Source organism: Myotis davidii, unplaced genomic scaffold (genome assembly GCF_000327345.1).
Source record: "Myotis davidii unplaced genomic scaffold, ASM32734v1 scaffold449, whole genome shotgun sequence".
NCBI classification, from domain to species: Eukaryota; Metazoa; Chordata; class Mammalia; order Chiroptera; family Vespertilionidae; genus Myotis; species Myotis davidii.
Window position 1 is genome coordinate 256,162 of NW_006383007.1, and position 18,558 is coordinate 274,719.

The following is an 18,558-nucleotide window of genomic DNA, read 5'->3' on the forward strand; positions in this document are numbered from 1 at the left end:
AACGAAAATAATTTTATGGTTGGGGGTCACCACAACATGAGGAACTGTATTAAAGGGTCGCGGCATTAGGAAGGTTGAGAACCACTGCTCTGAAACCTGAACGTGGAATAGAAGCAGAACGCTTCAATTCCCTTAAAAAGAAACGGAAACATTTCAATGAGTTCATGCTGTTCTGGCCACAGCAGCTTCCTTGCTGGTCCAGAAACAGCTTCCCCGGGGCCTTTGCACTTCCTGTTTCCTTGTCTAGAAACACAGTTCCCTACCCGTCCCTTTCCTCCAGCTAGGGGTGGGGAACCTCCGGCCGCAGGCTGTATAAGGCCGGTGACATCATGTGGTCTGGCCCTGCCAAGGTGTTAAGAGTGAGTTCATTAAATGTCTGGCCAAATATAGCAGGCTAATTTTTTAAAATCTTTATTGTTGAACGTATTATCCCCATTGACCCCCTCCTGCCTGCTCCCGCTGCCTGCCCCAGGCCTTCACCACCCCACTCTCCATGTCCATGGGTTACGCATATATGTAGACAAGTTCTCTGGTTGATTACCTCCCTCCCCACCCCTTCCCTCGTGGTTCCGCACTCTCCTCCATAGCAGGCTAATTTTAAGTTTAAATTTTGTATGGCCCGCGAACGGTGTTGTAAATATCCAAATAGCCCTTGGCAGAATAAAGCTCCCCACCCCTGCTGTGGCACGACCATCCTCACCCCATCCAGGCCCTGTCCACTAAGAGACCCTCCCGAACACCCTATGTTAGGTCCCCAAACCATCCCGGTCACTGTCCAGTTTATTTTTCCTTGTGATATTTACCACCTGACAAGATGCATCTACTTACTTGCAAATCTGTTTTTTTGCCTCCTCCACTAAAGCAAGCTCCCCCGCCGCCCTGGAGCAGGGACCTTGGGCTCCTGCTGCATCCCAGTGCCTGGCGCCCAGCAGGTGTTCAGTAAAGCCCCCCACAGCGGCCCTTATCATGTACCAAATCCTGTTCCAAGGGCTGTACTTACATTGGTGCACTGAAAGCTCACTAAGACAACTGGCCTCCACATTGTCATCACCTTCTGGGACACAGGAGGGTGCTGGTGAGGGGCAGGGCCAGGATTCAACCCAAGCAGACCAGCCCCAGAAATGCATCCTTAACCACCTTGTTGAATGAGTGATCAATGAATGAGCGACGCTATTACACTCACCCATGGGTGGGGTCGCCCTGAATTCCTCCCTGGAGCACAACGCACCCCTCCTGGACCCCTTCCCCCAGGCATTCCGTCTGCCTCCCTGGTCAGGCCCCATCACACCTTCCATTCACCCTGTAACAGCACAACTGTTTGGGCAGCAGCAGAATTCTAGGACGTGTCCAAGCCGGAAGGAACTTGAAATGCACCCAACGCCTGGTGTGTCTCCCCTGATGGCTCGTCTTCACACAGCAAAGCACGGCCCTTCGGAAGCAGGCAGAGCTGGGACACTGGGGAGCTGGCCAAATGGCGCGCACCAGGTCAGCCTGGTCCTCCTGCCTGGGAAGGGCCCAGCAAGACACAGGTTTCTCCCCGGCAAGACCCTGGCCCGTGGGCCTCTCTCCCTCCCTCACCTTCAGGCAGCTGCCCGTCCTTTGATCTGAGCACACCCCAGTCTCTGAAATCGGACCCTCTCTCCACTTCGCTTGTTGCTGCCCTCCTGTCCCCAACCAGTTCCATCCTCTGCCTGAGGCCGGAGTCACCTTCCCAAAGCACACCCCCGGCGTAGCAATCCTTGTCTCAAGAGCCTTCCCCAACTCCCAGTGAGACTGCAAACTCGAGCTGGACAACAGCCTGCCGTCATCTGACTCCAGGGCCCCCTCTCTTCCTCAAGTCTCCCCCTCGCTCGATACTGCACACGCACAGACCACACTGCTCCCCTGCTCCCACCCAGTGGGGCCCGTCAGCTCCCACCGGCTGACTGTTTGCTGTGGTGCATAACACAATCCCCAAAACTACCCCCAAAACATCAGTGACGTACACACATTTATTCCTTCTTTTCATCACATCCTGGCAGTCATGGGTGCTTCTCCCCAACTACCCATTCTAGAAGCCAGGCAGAAAGAGAAGCCATCCTCACAGGAGAGGGGCACGAACCAGAGCTGGCATAAACACATCAGCTTTTAACGCTTCTGCTCTCAGTGCAAGTCACGCCTGCCCCCACGCCATTGGCCAAGTCACATGTCCATGTCCAATGTCAATGGACAGAACACCTAAAAGGCAAGTCACGTCCCCACCTCTACAGGATGGTCTGGAGGTGGGTAAATGCAGACAGTTACCCGAGCGGTCACAGGAAGTCCTGCCTCAGGGCCCAGGTCCATGTGGCGCCCTGATCTGCAGGGTCAAGGCTGTCCGTACCCGCACCAATTCCTCCATGAAGGCCCCGAGGAAGCATGGCTGCTTCCCTGAGCCCTGACATGGCTTTTCTGCCTCTGAAGGTATGTCGATCGCAATGTCCCTCAACCCCCAGAGAGTATTTTAATTATTAGCATTTCACGGTTCACTTTCCTGTCGGATTCAAGGTTAGGATACTTCACAGTGGAGTTGGTCCTCCTGCCTGTGGGATTCTGCACCTGGCGGGCAGTTTGGCAATGTTGATTCAGGGAGTGGATGGGTATGAAGTAGAGAAAACAGGGTGACTTTCCTCATTATGCCTTGCTAATTTCTGGATTCATATTTCCTCTTCCCTCCCGCCCTGCATGTGAGGCTGAGCCTTAGTTCGATGCATCTCCTCTTGGCCCACATCTGAGCTCTTGAGTTGCCTGGATAAATGAACAAATGAGTAAATAAACGAGAGCGCAGAGAGGCTGAGCAGACTTCGACCCCGGAGGCGGCAGAAGAGGTTGAGTGGGGAAACCAAGCAGCCTGGAGGGTGGGAGAAGCTGGCTGGAGTATCTGGCCTCGAGGAGTAGCTAGGCTCCAGGTAACGATTATTCGATCCCATGGAGAGTGACGGCAACACTGAAGTCTGCAGACTGCTTCTCACTTTGTCTGCCAACTACTCCTGGAAAGAGACCACTGGGCACTACCATTTAAGACACGGATTGTGTCCAAAAGACAACTCTTAAGACGTGAATACAGAAAACGAGGTGAGTGAACAGGTGCACCCGCACAAACCCTACCAAGCACCCCACAGCCCCAGGATCACACACACTCCTGGGAACAGAACACTCACGTTGGAGTAAAAACAGAGTTTGGGCTTGTTTCCCCAGGCCCACACAATGATTTAAAAAATAATCATTTAAATGCCTCTAAGTCTTTCCTCCACACAATTACGCATCCAACCAAAGTGAGATGGGGAAGTCAAGGCGGCCAGATCCTGGGAATTAAACAGGGACAGAGACCACTACACAGTGGCTGCTGAGGTCAAGCCCTGCCCAGGCAAACCCCTGGCTGGGAGGGGCAGTGTTCCCCAGCCCCGGCCGGCTGGCTGACAGCATGAAGGCCAGAAAGTCCACCTCTCAATCAAGGATCAACGGATCTCCCTGGATGAGAAATATCTGAACACGGTGCTCTGACTCCCCCTGTACACACACACTGTCCCCCCACTCAGGAATGCTCCAGGCCGGCAGGAGGTTAATGAGGGATGAGCAAACAACTGAACAGCAGGCTGCATGGGGCAACCAGGCCGGCAGGGGGGGCAGTAAGGAGTGACCAGGCCAGTGGGGGGCAGGGGGCAGTTAGGAGCGACCAGGCTGGCAGGGAGGGGGCAGTTGGGGACAACTTGGCCGACAGCAGGGGGGCAGTTAGGGGCGACCAGGCAGGCAGGCAGGTGAGCAATTAGGGGCCAGCAGTCCAGAGTTGTGAGAGGAACTGCCGGTTTAGGCCTGATCCCTAGGGATCCCAGATTGGAGAGGGTGCAGGCTGGGTTGAGGGGACCCCCCTGCCCCCCATGCACCAATTTCATGTACCAGACCTCTAGTCTCTCTCTCTATATATATATAGAGAGAGAGAGGCCCGGTGCACAATATTCGTGCACAGGTGAGGGACCTAGAGTAGTCAAAGTAACAAAGACAGAAAGCAGAATGGAGATTACTAGGGGTCGTGCGGAGGGGAGAATAGGACATTATTGTGTAATGGGTACAGGACTTCATTTTAACAAGATGAAGAGAATTCTGGAGATGGATGGTGGCGATGGTTGCATAACAATGTAAGTGTACTTAATGCCACAGAACTGCAGTGGCATTTAACTTTTAAAGGGTTAAAACAGAAAACTTTATGTGTACTTTTCCACAATAAAATGGTTCTTATGTGTAAATATTTCTTTACTTTTACTGCAGCCGATCTCAAAACCTTGACCATGCTGTTGTGGCCCAATCTGTGTCCACTAGAGGCAGACTTTAGTGTTTCCCAAACTCATTGGACCCTGGAAGCTTTTCTGAGCAGGAGGTGGGGAGAGGGGCCGGCCACCTGGCGGCCCAGTCCTCCTCAGAGCAGCTTGGGGACGCCTGATCTCGCCGTAAACACACGAGCTCCGTTTATGTCACCGTCACGACGCTAAGCAAAGCAGCTCACAGGCCTCATTTCATTCTGCCAAGACTCCTGCCAGCTGAGTCCTATGACCCCCTTTCACTGATGGGAAAACTGAGGCTCAAAGAGACAGTCACTTCCCCAAGGCCACACAGCCCCTTGGCAGGGCTGGGACCCAAACCAGGTCAGGCAGACTCTATACTCTCACCTGTCAACGTGTGGTCTGCAGAAAAGCAAGAAGAGGCCACCAGGAGCTGGTGGGAAATGCAGAGCCCAGGCCCCTCCCCAGGCCCCACCGCAGCTGCATTTAACACGCTCCCGGGTGACCCTGGGCCCTGGAGATGGAGACACACAGCTAGGCGCTCCGACAACACGCGGACCTTCCCTCATGATCTCTCAGGTCCCTCCTGACTTTACTGTGTGAGCTGAGTATTCCTTGTGAACACCCTCCCAGCGCCTGCCTGCGGCCTGCAAATTAGATACAGCCCCGCCTCCCCTTCTTTCATTCCTCCTCCTGACGCTGAAGCCCGCAAGTCATTAGCTACTAGTCACCCTACACTACGTTGGGGTTTTCGCCAGCTCAGGGAAAACAAGCGCGGCTTAAACGATCAAAGCCATCTATCTGAGAGCAATTCTTTCAGGGGCTCGCTGCCTCCAAAGCCCACGGAAGACTTATCTAGAAATCAGAGAAAAGCTGCAACAGCCCAGCCGGTCCGTTCTGCTGCGGGCACAGGGCCTCTGGCTTAAGACCCTCCCTCGCATGGCCCAGTCTAATGGGAATATCCCAGGTGAGGGGATGTCCCTCCATTGTCCTGCGGAGGCTGTTTGAGAAGCCAGGGTTTCCTTTAAGAGGCACGTAGGGGAGGGGACCTGCCCCTAGCTTTCTCTCGGGGCCTGAGGGCTCTGCAGGTGCTGCCTTGGCAACCAGGTGAGTCAGTGCAGACCCGTCTCAGGTACCCCGTCCCCACTCAGCCCCCTTCACAGAGGCTCAGCTAAGAAGCCAGAGCAACTGAGCGTCTCTAATCTTTGCTCAGAAGCCATTCTATCTGCTCCATTAATCGCCTTTATCGGCGCTCCTGCAGGCCCCCGGGAGTTTCCACCTCTTTCTGGCGCTGGCTTCTCCAGGCCGCAGGCCAGCCTCTCCGGGAGGGACTCCCACTTCTGGCTGCCATCCACGTCTTGTGGACTGTGTCCTACATTGCCAAGTGCCTCCCGCTGCTCTGCCCGCACCCCGGGCCAGGCCAGGGCACCTGCCGTCTCCCGGGAGCATGACTGGCCACCCGTCTCGATGCTCATCTCCAAAGAAGGTGCCCAGGTGGCGACATAAATCCTCTCTCAGGATGAGGACTCAGCCACCCCCTCACATACCCATCCCGGGGGAAAAGACACAGAGAGAGAAGCAGGAGGAGGCACGGGGTGCTGGCTGCCCCCAGAGAGAGGCCCACAGGCTTGCTTCTGTCTGCACGCGCAACGCTCCACATTTCATAACTCTTCCCCACGGTTTGGTTAAAATGCCCACGCGCTGCTGACGGCCAAAGCCTCTGCACTGGGGCCTCTGCACAATCCTGCTGGGATTGAGCCCTGCTGAGAGCAAGTGCAATAAACAGGGCGTCTCAACATGCCGGGCAACGTGCAGACGGGGCACCAGGAACACAGTGCCCCCCCCTCACCCCCCGCCCCAGACAAAAACTCGTCTCTGTCATCCCCTCAGCTCCCCTCCCCGCCGGGGCCACAGGCCTCCTGTGTGGGCGGAAAGGTAAGCAGCTCCTGGAGAGGGGAGAGCAATCACTCCTGCGCCTCAAGTCCCACACGAGCCCGATGGAGGCCCGGCCTCTGGAGGGGGGCACCTGGCGCTTGGCACGATGCAGCAGCAAAGCCTGCCCGCAGCCTGACCTCAGCCAGCTGAAAACACCGGCCGCGCCCATGATCCGGCCAGGCTCGCTCTCTCCACCCTGCTTCTGCTGTCACCAAATACCCAAGCAGCTCCGATGCTGGATGCTTCGCGATGCTCCCGCATGCTGGGCCACAGTGTGCCATCCCGGTCACCCGGGGGATCGAGTCCACCTGCCCCTCCTTCTAACCTGCAGGCTCTCTGGGGCCGGGGGTTTCTCCCTGGTCCCGACGTCCCTCCAGTGTCCCACCTGCGGATGCCCAGGAGGATGTTGGATGTGCACTTTGGAGAATGAAATATAGGGTAGAAGCCAACCCCTGTGCCTGCTGCAGGCTTTCCTGGATGAAGGTTCCTGTAGAGCAGTGGTTCTCAACCTTCCTAATGCCGCAACCCCTTAATACAGTTCCTCATGTTGTGGTGACCCCCAATTTCATTGTTACAAATTGAACATAATTAAAGCATAGTGATTAATCAATGTGTAATTATATATGTGTTTTCTGATGGTCTTAGGCGACCCCGTGAAAGGGTCATTCGACCCCCAAAGGGGTCGCGACCCACAGGTTGAGAACCACTGCCCTAGAACATTGTTAGAAATACAAACTGTCAAGCTCCACCCCATTCCTACTGAAAAATTGAGGGGTGGGTCCTAGCAGTCTGTTTTAATAAGCCCTCCTCCAAGTGATTCTGACGCACACTCAAATTTGACCACCAATGCTCTAAGGCAGTGGTTCTCAACCTTCCTAATGCCGCGACCCTTTAATATAGTTCCTCGTGTTGTGGTGACCTCCAATTTCATTGTTACAAATTGAACATAATTAAAGCATAGTGATTAATCATAAAAACAACATGTAATTATATATGTGTTTTCTGATGGTCTTAGGCAACCCCTGTGAAAGGGTCGTTCGACCCCCAAACGGGTCACGACCCACAGGTTGAGAACTTGTTGTGTAGAGGGTCCGAATCTAAAGGAAAGAAGGGGTGCTCCCTGTACTCCCCTCTTGGATAATGTGGACGGTTTACCTGCACCTGTGAGCAGAGCCGAGTGTCCCACCTCAGCTTGCACATCCGACACCTGCAGCGGCCTCTCTTGATCTATCCCTCGACATCTCGCACACGACTGACTGTCACTTTGGGCTACATCGATAATTCCCAATGGTTCTGTGCTCACTTTATTGTGGCCTTATAGAGTTTATGCTAAAACTTTTCACGTATCTCAACTGAAGTTACCTTCCTCAGACGCAGACCTGCCCAGCGACCAGCCACAGCCTCCACCCTCAGGGTCAAGTCCCAAAGCCTCTGGGGTGAAGGTTCTCAGGCCCACACACACTCACAACAGGATGGCTCGCCTGCCTTACCCACCCACCTGTGCCCACGCTCACCCAGCGGCCGGGGACCCTCCATCTTCTTCCCCCAAAGAGCACAGGCTCAAATCCCTGCTCTGCCCAGTCCCCGCCATGGAACCGGGGCAAGTCCCTTAACCCCTCTGTGCCTGACTCGCATCCTGTGCCGATGGACGTAATCACAACCACAATGCCTCTACCCTCCGCTCACGGGACTGGCACAGGCTCCGCGAGGGAGGGCAAGGGCTGCCCACGTGTCCGCTCCATTATTTTCCTCTGAAAGTCGCACTTGCCCCGCCTCGGGGGCCCCGGGCCCCTCCAATGTGACGCTGACCTTGAGCACTTCTCGGTCCCCTTCTGTTCTTACGCCCAGGATTACAGCACGTCGCCTCTCCCCTGTATTACAGGTTCGCTCTGTAGATTTGGATCCTCTTGACCGGAATGGGGGCTCCCTGGAGGCAGGCTCCATCCACATCCAGGTCAGTTTGCGGTCCCCTACAGGCCCAGCAGACAGGGCTGCTCAACCAGCCGTCATCCAGCAACCAAACAATAAACCCAAGAATGCCTTCCTCCCTGAGCGCAGAAAAACGGCTCCCAGGCGGCCTCCTAACCGGGGTTGTTTGTTCACACATGTGGTTACTTTAATAAAAATAAAACTCAGGCACAGGGCCAAGCCAGCCGGTGTGGGGCCAGCCTAGCTGAAAGGTTGGTCCCTGAACGTGGCATGTGCAGCGGAGTCAAAGTCAGATGTCGATAGTGTGCAATGAAGTAAACTGATGGGGAGGCCCCAGGAAAGATGGTCTCAGCGGTTCTCAACCTGTGGGTCGTGAACAATGAAAATACATCCTGCATATCAGATATTTACATTACGATTCATAACTAGCAACATTACAGTTATGAAGTAGCAACGAAAATAATTTTACGGTCGGGGGGTCACCACAACACGAGGAACTGTATTAAAGGGTCGCGGCATTAGGAAGGTTGAGAACCACTGGATGACCTTCATCTCCCTGTTCTAGCCAGAGACACCGCCAACAGGCCAGGCCCTCTGCCGCACACGAGCCAAGCACAGTGCTTCTGCCCAATCCCATTTGTGGTTTTATGATCAATTTTGAAAAGCCCCAGATAATTGATTTTCTCTGTTCCACAAGGAAGGCGTGTTCTTCAAAGGGTTAGGCATCCACTACAGTTATGCGAACAACAACAATAATATTTTGCACAGCACTTTGCACTGAATCCTTAAACGCCTGTCTGATAAACAGCATCATCATTGGGCCCATTTCGCAGGTAGAAAACTGAGGCTGCGATAGGCAGAGTGACTTGTGAAAAATTGCACAGACTGTGTCAGGGCCAGAACACAAACTCTGGCCTCCAAATTCAAGATCTCATTCACCAGGTCCCACATGACCAACAGAAAGAGCAGATGTAGAACATTCTGTCTTTCTCTCTTTCTCTCTCTCCCCCCTCCCCCCTCCCCCCGGAAGGTCTGGACACTCTCAGCATCAGTCATGCAAAAAGTCAACAACTTCTGGTCCTCAAAGAATTGATAACAAGCAAACGTAAGACCAGATATTCCTTTTTAACTTTAACTCAACATAAAGCAAGTCCTGCACTTAGCAAAGCTCACCCTCAATCCTTCCGCAGAGGTCAGGCCCAAGAATGTACCCTGTAACGTTACGGTTCAAGTTCTCTTTCAGAGATCATTTCAGCAGCAAAAAAAAAAAAAAAAATGTGTAGAGCGCATGCTCTGTGCCGGGCACTCTTGAAAGCACTTGACACAGATGAGCACATGTAGCGCTCACAGCCCCGGGAGGAAGGGACTGTATGGGCTCCTGCACACACGTGCTCACATGCACACACGTGCAGGCACACACACCACTCACTGTCCTAGAGCTCAGAGACACCAGTGACCAAAACAAACCCTGCCCCTGCCCTTGCCCTGCTGTCAGAAGGTAGCGTCACTAGTTCAACGTCAAGGAATTAGTCAGGGGAGAGGCAGGACCGGAGCCCGGGCAGGCAGTGTGGCTCCCGAGTTCATGTTCTTAACCCCTAGAGCTCTTAACCCCTGCTTCCTCCTGGCTGGGTGTCCTGGTCTGTCCCAAGGCATCCACAGGCTAGACTGGACAGCCAGGGACACAGGAGCTGCTTTTGTGGGACACGGCTCCCTGACGGGTGGAATGAGGGACCTATCCATCCAGTCACCATTTGCTACAAGCTGAGTATACGCCTGGGACACAGCCCCACCCCCCGGGAGCTGACAGGCCAGTGGGGAAAGACCGGCACATACCTCCATCAGGACAGCCGCCATCTGCCCTGAGCCATCGCTCGGCCCAGCGTCTCCTGTGAATTGGGGTGACAGTCCCACCTGTGGCTTCGCGGGACCACTGTTGAGCTAGTTTTCCAACTTCATCCTGGGTCAGCGTCCCCCCATGTCCCAGACCCCCTCCTTCGACTTAAAAAACAACAAAGTCATCTGAGTCAGCCCCACCCTCCGTGCTAAATCCCCAAGGCCTAATTACGTACATTGTGCCTGGCCATCTCAGGAGGTGTTTGTGTTCTCTCCCCTCCGACAGCCAATGAGCGAGACGCGGTGGTTGCCAGTAGGCACTGCCCAGGTGGGGGGATGCTGCTCCGGTGGCTCAGAGGGCACGTTCCGGCGCACCGTGCTGGGCGGCTGCTCCGAACGTCCTTCCTCTGCCGCCTCCCTGGCATCTCCTCCAGGGCGGGCACCCTTGCCCCGAACCACCAAGCTCTTTCCTGCAGAGCAGCGATGTCCAACCTCTTTCATCTCACGGCACATAAACTAGTTACCAAAATTCTGTGGCACACCAAAAAATAGATTTTTTTTTGCTGATCTGATACCCAACCCCAACCCCCCAAAAAATGTATAATTTTGATTCATTCACACCGAATGGCTATTGTTGTGTTGGCTGTTGTCATTTTTTTATTTGTCCATCTAAGGCAGTGGTTCTCAACCTGTGGGTCGCGACCCCTTTGGCGGCCGAACGACCCTTTCAAAGGGGTCGCCTAAGACCATCCTGCATATCAGATATTTACATGACGATTCATAACAGTAGCAACATTACAGTTATGAAGTAGCAACGAAAATAATTTTATGCTTGGGTCACAACATGAGGAACTGTATTTAAAGGGCCAGAAGGTTGAGAACCACTGATCTAAGGGCAAGAGGTCAGTGCCCCTGGCTGATCAGTCAGGTGCTGCATGTTTTAAACATCCTTGTGGCGCAGGGTTGAATGCCGCTGCTGCTCCAGAGGTCCCTGCCACAGGCCGCTCTGTCTGCTATATACACCCTTGCCTGTGTCCCCGATTCCACTGTGCACGCCCCACGGCAGGGACTGGGTCCCCTCCAGCTTCAGTGCCTCGCACAGCGCAGGTCTGCAGACGCTCGAGGCGGCACGTTGCATTGCGTGTCTCGGGCCATTACCTTGAGCTCCAGGGCTGGAGCCGCATCAGCAAAGGGGGCTGTAGGCCCGCAGACCATCGGCAGTGGGATGACCCCCTGGGCAGTGACTTCCTGTCCTTGTCCCACGGGGGGACGGCCACTGTCCTTTCAGGAGACACTGCAAATTCTTCCAACACATTTTCTTTCTCATTATTTTTTAAAGTAAAATGTTATGCCCCAATGACCTCTTCACTGCTGTTTAATAAAATAAAAGCCTTGCCAAGCATTTGACGTTTCTGGTGAGTCCAACGGCTGGATCCCTGCAGCCCCAGGCGACACATGGCAACACTTAATAATTTCCATTTTTAACGCGGGGAGGAGCGGCCCTCGGAGTTCACGAGGAAGCCGGGTGGGTGCTTTCTGGGCTGCGCAAGGCCCGCATCTCGTCACGAGCAGAGAATCTGAAGTCAGGGGTAGCAGATGGCCGGGAAGGAGGAGGGATTGCTAGCAGATGGCCCGATAGTTTGGATAAGGGGGAAAAAATAACTTTTGATTGCAAACAAATCAGAAACATACCAAGACGCGGGCCCACACAGATGTTTGCTGCTGTGACGGACAGACAGACATCCCCCGTTTCTCAGAGGGGCGTCCAGGCAGTGACGGGAGCCGGGAGACGCAGTGGCCGTCCTCGTCTCTAATCTGTCTTGTCTACACCATTTATTAGTAATTATGTAAGGGCACAGGCTCACATTCCAATTCAATGTCTCCACTGCCATGGTTAGGGCACCGGATCTACTCTGCATACTACTGCCATGGTGGGCACATGTTGTCATACATCTACCGGAACGGATAGAATGTACAATACAAAGAGTGAACCAATGCAATCTATGGACCTTAGTTAATAATAATGTGTCAATTATCGGGTCATCAATTGCAATAGCTGTTGCCACACTAACAAGATGTGACGGGCAGAGGGAAGTGGGGCCGGGGAGGAATACGGGAACTCTGAATTTTCTGCTCAATCTTTCCGTAAACCTAAAACTGCTGTCAAAAAAAAAATAAAGTCTATTAATTTTTTTAAAAACACACACCCACACCTGGCCCTGCTTCTGATTTGGCTGGCTGACCTTGAACTACTTGCTTCGTCTCTTTGGTCTTCTTTTCCTCGCCTGTAACATGAGGACACGAATCACATCTACCTAAAGGTGTATGAGTGAGAAGTGAGTGAATTCATGGGAAGCCCTCAGAACAGCCCCCGTACGTAGTGCACTGGTGTTAGCCGGATGGCGATGGTGGCAGCCCCCGTGGGCTCGGCCCACCTTAGCTACTTCTAGCCGCTGTGTGCACTAAGGCTGGCAGCAGCCCGACGGGCAGGCAGGAACTGCTGTCTTGCTCACTTCATAAAAGAGAAGACCTGAAGCTTAGCGGGATCATGACCTTGCTCAAGGTCACACAGCCAGCTCACACCTCTGCCTGCAGCACACCCAGCTGCCATCTCCAAGAAGGGCCGTGCTTGCCGGGGGACAGGCGCTTTTTCTGGCTTCTGGACATTGTGGGCGCACCCAGCGCCATCTCATTTTGTTGGGAGAGAGAGAGGGAGGAAGAGGGGGAGGGATTCCCCAAATATCAGGCGGTATCTTGGCAGAACCGGAACTAGAAACCAGACCTTTGGTCAAACCACCTGACCTAACGCACAGCATTCATCAGCCTCCGTGTGTGACCAGGAGGGCTTGGCCAGTCTATCACCATCACAAAGGGGGTGGTGGCACTTTCCTAAGAAGCCCCCGGATCCCGGGAGGTCGGGAGGTCGTCCTGCCCGGGATCCCCCCTCCCCAGGCTGGATCCTGCGTCTACCATCTACCGGCTGGGATAGTAACCGAACTGTGACCTCCCTGCCCCTCGCCGCGCCCACCCCTGTGGAGCAGCAGTGAGTTCAATCCTTGCCTTTCCAGCTCAGGACTTGCTGTTACATAACTGCCGCCTGGGGTGTGCGGCTTGTCTCCCAAGCTGCGGAAGGTGCGCTCCCACAGACCTTGGCTCAGCCTCACCTCCACGCCCACAGGCCCCGATGTACTGTTTGCAGCTCCAGGTCCCCTCCTCCTCCTCGGGCTTTCTGCACCTCCGCTCCCCAAGCAGGGGTGCCTACAGGGATCCGCTGCTGCAGCGGGTACCTGCGCCAGGATCTCATTGCCTCCTCCTAGCCCAGTCCCAACACCAGCTCCCCTGCACAGGCTCCACCCCCACCAGACCCACCAGGTGGCTTCCCGTCAGCCCTGGTGCAGGATGCAAAGTCAGGGCGCATCAGAACCAGGTTGACCAGGCAAGATCCTCCGTCTAGCCTAGCACCTGCCTCCTACTCCGCTGGTCTCCTGAAATGCTAGGAACCATCTTCGTCTTCAGTTCTCTCTCGGGCACCCCGCCCTCAGCCCTCTTTATTTATTTATTTTTTTGGTACATATATTTTTATTGACTTCAGAGAGGGAGAGGGAGAGAGAGACTAGAAACATCAATGATGAGAGAACCATTGATCAGCTGCCTCCTGCACACCCGCCTGCTGGGGATCGAGCCCGCAATCCAGGTATGTGCCCTGACCGGGAATCGAACCGTCATCTCCTGGTTCATAGATTGACGCTCAAACACTGAGCCACGTCCACTGGGCCCTCAGGCCTCTTTTCCCAGCCTCCCTTCTACGGACACTGTGATGGACCAAATGTTAGTGTGCCCCCAGCCCACCTCCCAAATTCTCATGTTGAAGCCCTAACCCCAAAGCAATGTATTAAAGATGGGTCTTTGGAAGGTAATGTGGGTGTACGGGTCCAGAGGGTGGATCCCCGGTCGGATGGCATCAGCAGCCTTCTGATGGACTCTTCGCAGCTCCCGAAGAGACTCCAGAGACCTCGCACTGGGTCTCCCCTCCGTGAGGACACAGCAAGAGGGCACAGTTTGCAAGCCAGTAAGACGGTCCCTACCAGTACCCGGAAACGCTGGAGCCCTGACCTCGGACTTCCAGCCTCCAGAACTGTGAGGAAATACATTGCTTTTGCATAAACAAAATACTGTTATTTATGCATCTAGGCCATGGTATCATCCACAGCAGCCCGAGCTAAGACACACAGCCACCAGGCATCCCAACAGACAAGTGGAAAACCAAACAAGATAAAACAGACCCCCACCGCCACCCCAATGACAACAGGGGAACCAAGCCACCCTCTGTCGCCGCTGCTCCCTTTAAACGTGGGGCAGAGGATGGAGACCCAGATGAATAGGTGGCCCAGGGGAGGATGGATCACTGACCCAGTCTCAGACGCGGGGGGGAAGCTGTAAGAATGGGGGAAGCCACGCCCACCCACCCCAGCTAAACGCCAACATGTAACATAACCCCAGCCAAGGGACAAATTCCTTTCAGAGGCAAGTTCTACAAGGTCTGCCACCCTCCCGCATCCCAAATCCTCAACAGATTTTTAAAAAAATCAAATCAAAACAAGACATGTGTTCCCAGAAGAGAAGAAACAGCGTTTGGCAGGACGTTTCCCTCTTAACTTGTCCTCCTGACAGGTGACTGACAGTAGTTTGTCCAGTACCTATGTACACAGACATGGTATCATCTCTGGAGTAAGCCGGGAAGAAAAATCACAAAAAGGGAGGCTGAAGTCTGAGCATGGGTGTGTATCACTTGGTGGAAGGGAACGCATTTAATTCTAACAACTCCATGAGGTGGATTTAATTATCACCGCCTTTTACAGAAGGAAAAACTGACGCACATACTGTGATTGTAGAAAGCAAACAAGGCTCTCACCTCCTCTGTTCTACTTGGGGGAAGCCAACCAACAATAAAACAATGGATAGGATTCTTGCCTGCAACGAGCTAAACCAAGAGAGGCAGTGACTGGAGGCGACTTGGGTTAGCCAGGGCAGGCCTGGGATGCTGTGATGACAAGGGGGAGCCCACCATGGAGGACCTGGGGGGGATGAGCCAGTTTCCCAGAAGCTCTGAAAATTGGCCACAGAACGGGTCCATCTCTGGTTCTGATGTCACGAATTGGGGCCAGGGCCAGGGCTAAGCATCTGTATTTTTCAGAGCCCACAGGTGTTTCTCGCCTGCAGGCCAGGTGTGAGAAGCTGTCCTCCAACACACCAGGTGCCACCTCTGTGAGATGAGTGGCAACTCTTTGGTTCCTGATCTGGACTGAAGGTCTGCATCTTCCCCAAATTCTTATGTTGAAGCCCTGATCCCCTAATGTGATGGTAGTTGGAGGTAATTAGGGTTAGATGAGGTCATGAAGGTGGGTGGGGGCCCCCATGATGGGATTAGTGCCCTTCTCTAAGAAGAGGAAGAAACACCAGAGCTCAGGCCCTCTCCCCACAGCGTGAGCTACTTGATGATAAGAGCTGCCTCTCACACTTGCTTATACTCCCCACCCAGTGCCCCACAGGCCGGACACACAGCAGCAGGCGCGTGCTACATACATGATTGTGAACTGGGAAGGAGGCTGGATCTTCTCCCGGCCCAGAGACCAGGGGCTGGCAGGGAAGCCAGGCCTCGGCCTGCCTGGGCTGGGAGGAGAGCTGGGGCATGTGCAGTGGGGCCGGGGGCAGATGCAGTGCAGTGGAGGGGGAAAGGGGCATGGGATCTGGAGCCAGAACACCAGGGATGCTCCCGCCTGCCAAGAGATCTTGGAAAGTCACTCAACTTCTGGGCCTCTTGTTCCTCATCTTTGCAGAAACACTCTAAGGATTAAAGTGCTTAATATTCGAAAGACACTTTCATTCCGTCATTTTACCAATATTTACTGAGTCCCTTCTGTGTGCAGGGCTCTATTCCAGAAACAGTCAACACAAGCACAACGCAAATGTCAATTATTCCAAAAGAGCTTGCCGATTCTCCTCCACTTCCTCTCCGAAGGGGGCACAAGTCCGGGTCCTCTGCCAGGCAGGACTGCCTGCTCCATAGTTAGTGGGGTCATTTTTTTAAAAAATATACTTTTATTGGTTTCAGAGAGGAAGGGAGAGAAAGAAACATCAGTGATGACAGAGAATCACTGACCGGCTGCCTCCTGCACAACCCGGGCATGTGCCCTGACTGGGAGTCGAACCATGACCTCCTGGTTCCTAGGTCAACGCTCAACCACTGAGCCACACTGGCCAGGCTAGTGGGATCCTTTTTCATCAGAGAATTCACTGAAGATTCAGGAAACAATCAGGCGTAGGAGACGCTAAGAAAGGGGAGTTTCTAAGCCAGTGTGCCCAGTCCAAGACCAGGGCACCATGAGCTAGAAACCAGTCAAATCTGCACCAACCCCAATTCTTTTTTTTTTTTTTTTTACATATTTTTATTGATTTCAGAGAGGGAGGGAGAGGGAGAGTTAGAAACATCAATGATGAGAGCGAATCATTGATTGGCTGCCTCCTGCACGCCCCCACACTGGGGATCGAGCCCGCAATCCGAACATGTGCCCTTGACCGGAATTGAACCTGGGACCCTTCAGTCCGCAGCCCATGCTCTATCCACTGGGCCAAACCAGCCAGGGCACCAACCCCAATTCTTTGCCCAGAAAAGCCCTGTGTTCCCTGCGTGGCTGGTGCTAATTAGCATCTCAGGTCGCTGGCGCCCATGTCAGTCCGGCACATGCACCCTCACCTCTGGCTGATGAAAGGTGCACTGGGGGAGGTTAAATGACAGGGCGGGTACTGCTGCTGCTGAGTCACCAGGACAGGTGAGAGTTCAAAGTTCAAAGGGAATTCTAGTTGCTTCTCTGCAAGCCTGCGCTCACCTCCCCCCCCCACCCCACCCCACCCCCGTACTTCTCAGAAGAATCCTGGGAGAAGGGAAGTAGATGGTGTAGAAAGCAGGCTTTGAGGAAAGGCCCTGGCCTCCCTATGCACATGGAACCAACCAAACATCCTAATCGCACAGGCCCACGCTCTGAGGCAGCTTCACGCTACACGTTCTGTGGCTTAAGCAACTCGTGTGCTCTTCCTTGACCTGTGAATCGCAGGCAAGACCTGGCTGTGACAATGAGCCGCAGGACGGTGCCGTTCCAACCTGCTCCTTTGCCCTGGGGCTCCACTTCCTCTCACACACAACCCCACCCACAGCCTGGCGGGATTCTCCCAACAGGCAAGCCCATTTCACAGGCAAGAAAGCAGAGGCCTAAACAGATCACGTGACTCGCCAGCAACTCCGTGGAAAAGCCAAGCGGTATCCACCTATAGTAAAGCCTCATTGTTCTCCAAGCTTCCAAATACATCACCCCCCTGGTCCCTCTGTCAGAGACCACCCCGTGCCAGCGCCAGAGACACAGCCCAGGATGCCCTGCAGAGCCTGGGCAGCCTCCCTTCGCCCGCTGCCTGCCGGGAGCACTGCCCTCCCCCGGAGCCTCCCGCTTCTAGCAAAGCCTGCCTGTGGAAGGACAAGGACAGGTTGTCCTCCCTGGGTCCCAACAGCCTCCAACCCCCTCCAGATGTCTCAGAAGGAAACAGAAACTGCCTCCAGGGCAGGCAGGACTCATCCCTGAGCTGGGATGACACCCCAGGAACTGCCACTCCAGAGAAGGGGCCCAGGACCGCACATCCTACCCCTGCAGCTGCCCTGGCCGACAGGTCTTGCCCACGTGCCATCTGTCAGAGCAGCCGGGCTCGCTACTCCTAGGGCTCCAGAAAGTGGGCACAACAAGAAAAGGGGGGCGGGGGGGGTGGAGACGCCCAGGCCAACAAAATCAAGAAAGTGGGGAACTCTGAGCCTTCCGAGCATTGTGAGAAAATGAAATTTTAAAACTCTTGAATGTGACCTTTTTCAGTTGTTGGATAAAGAAAGTACCTGAGTTGCTTAGCAGCACAATTGATTAACATGTGTACATTACCTTTAAATGCCTTCCCGCTAGCCGCCCACCCAGGTGCATAAAACCACCTTTCTCACCTCTGGCTATCAGTGTCCACATAAGGCCCCATCTCCAGGCCCAGCCAAATGCCGGGAGTGGGGAGGGGGCACCGGACGAGGGTGAAGAATCTATTTCTTACCAGGATCTGTGCAGTTCTTAGCTGTCTGAGTCCCATTCAGCGGTGCCATCAGCTTTCTGTTTCTCCACGTGTCTGGTAGAACCTGCTTGCTGGCAGAAGCTGTCTTGTGCCCTGGATGGGAAGTGAAGTCACAGACACCATTAGGTCAAGGTGGCGCCTGCATTCTCGCCATGACCTCACCCCTCTGTAATCTCGCCGCAACAGCCCTATTGGACTACTTAGAGCCACCTGTACGGAGTGGTACAGTGATTGGAAGCACAATAGGTATCACCTACAGCCATCTGTTTCCCAGATGGAGTTCATTGTTTCCAGTCCCAGGTGGGTCAGCATGTGCTCTGACTTTGCCAAGATCTCTCCGTTCCCTGCCCCTCGCAAGGTCAAAGGTTTAGAAAAGTGACCAGGAAGTTCTCCGCTGGTGACGATGCTCAGGTGT

The 18,558-nt window shown here is 54.1% G+C and overlaps 1 protein-coding gene across 2 annotated transcripts in view; it reads right to left on the reverse strand.

Moving 5' to 3' along the window:
• Positions 1-18,234, reverse strand: part of SLC24A4 (solute carrier family 24 (sodium/potassium/calcium exchanger), member 4) — a 124,516-nt gene extending 106,282 nt beyond the window's left edge. For both annotated transcript variants that reach the window (XM_015557673.1, XM_015557672.1), the window contains exon 1: positions 18,126-18,234. In XM_015557673.1, the coding sequence (XP_015413159.1) occupies positions 18,126-18,174 (49 nt within the window). In that variant the 5' untranslated portion in view covers positions 18,175-18,234. The remainder of the gene's footprint in view (positions 1-18,125) is intronic.
• Positions 18,235-18,558: the final 324 nt, after the last annotated feature.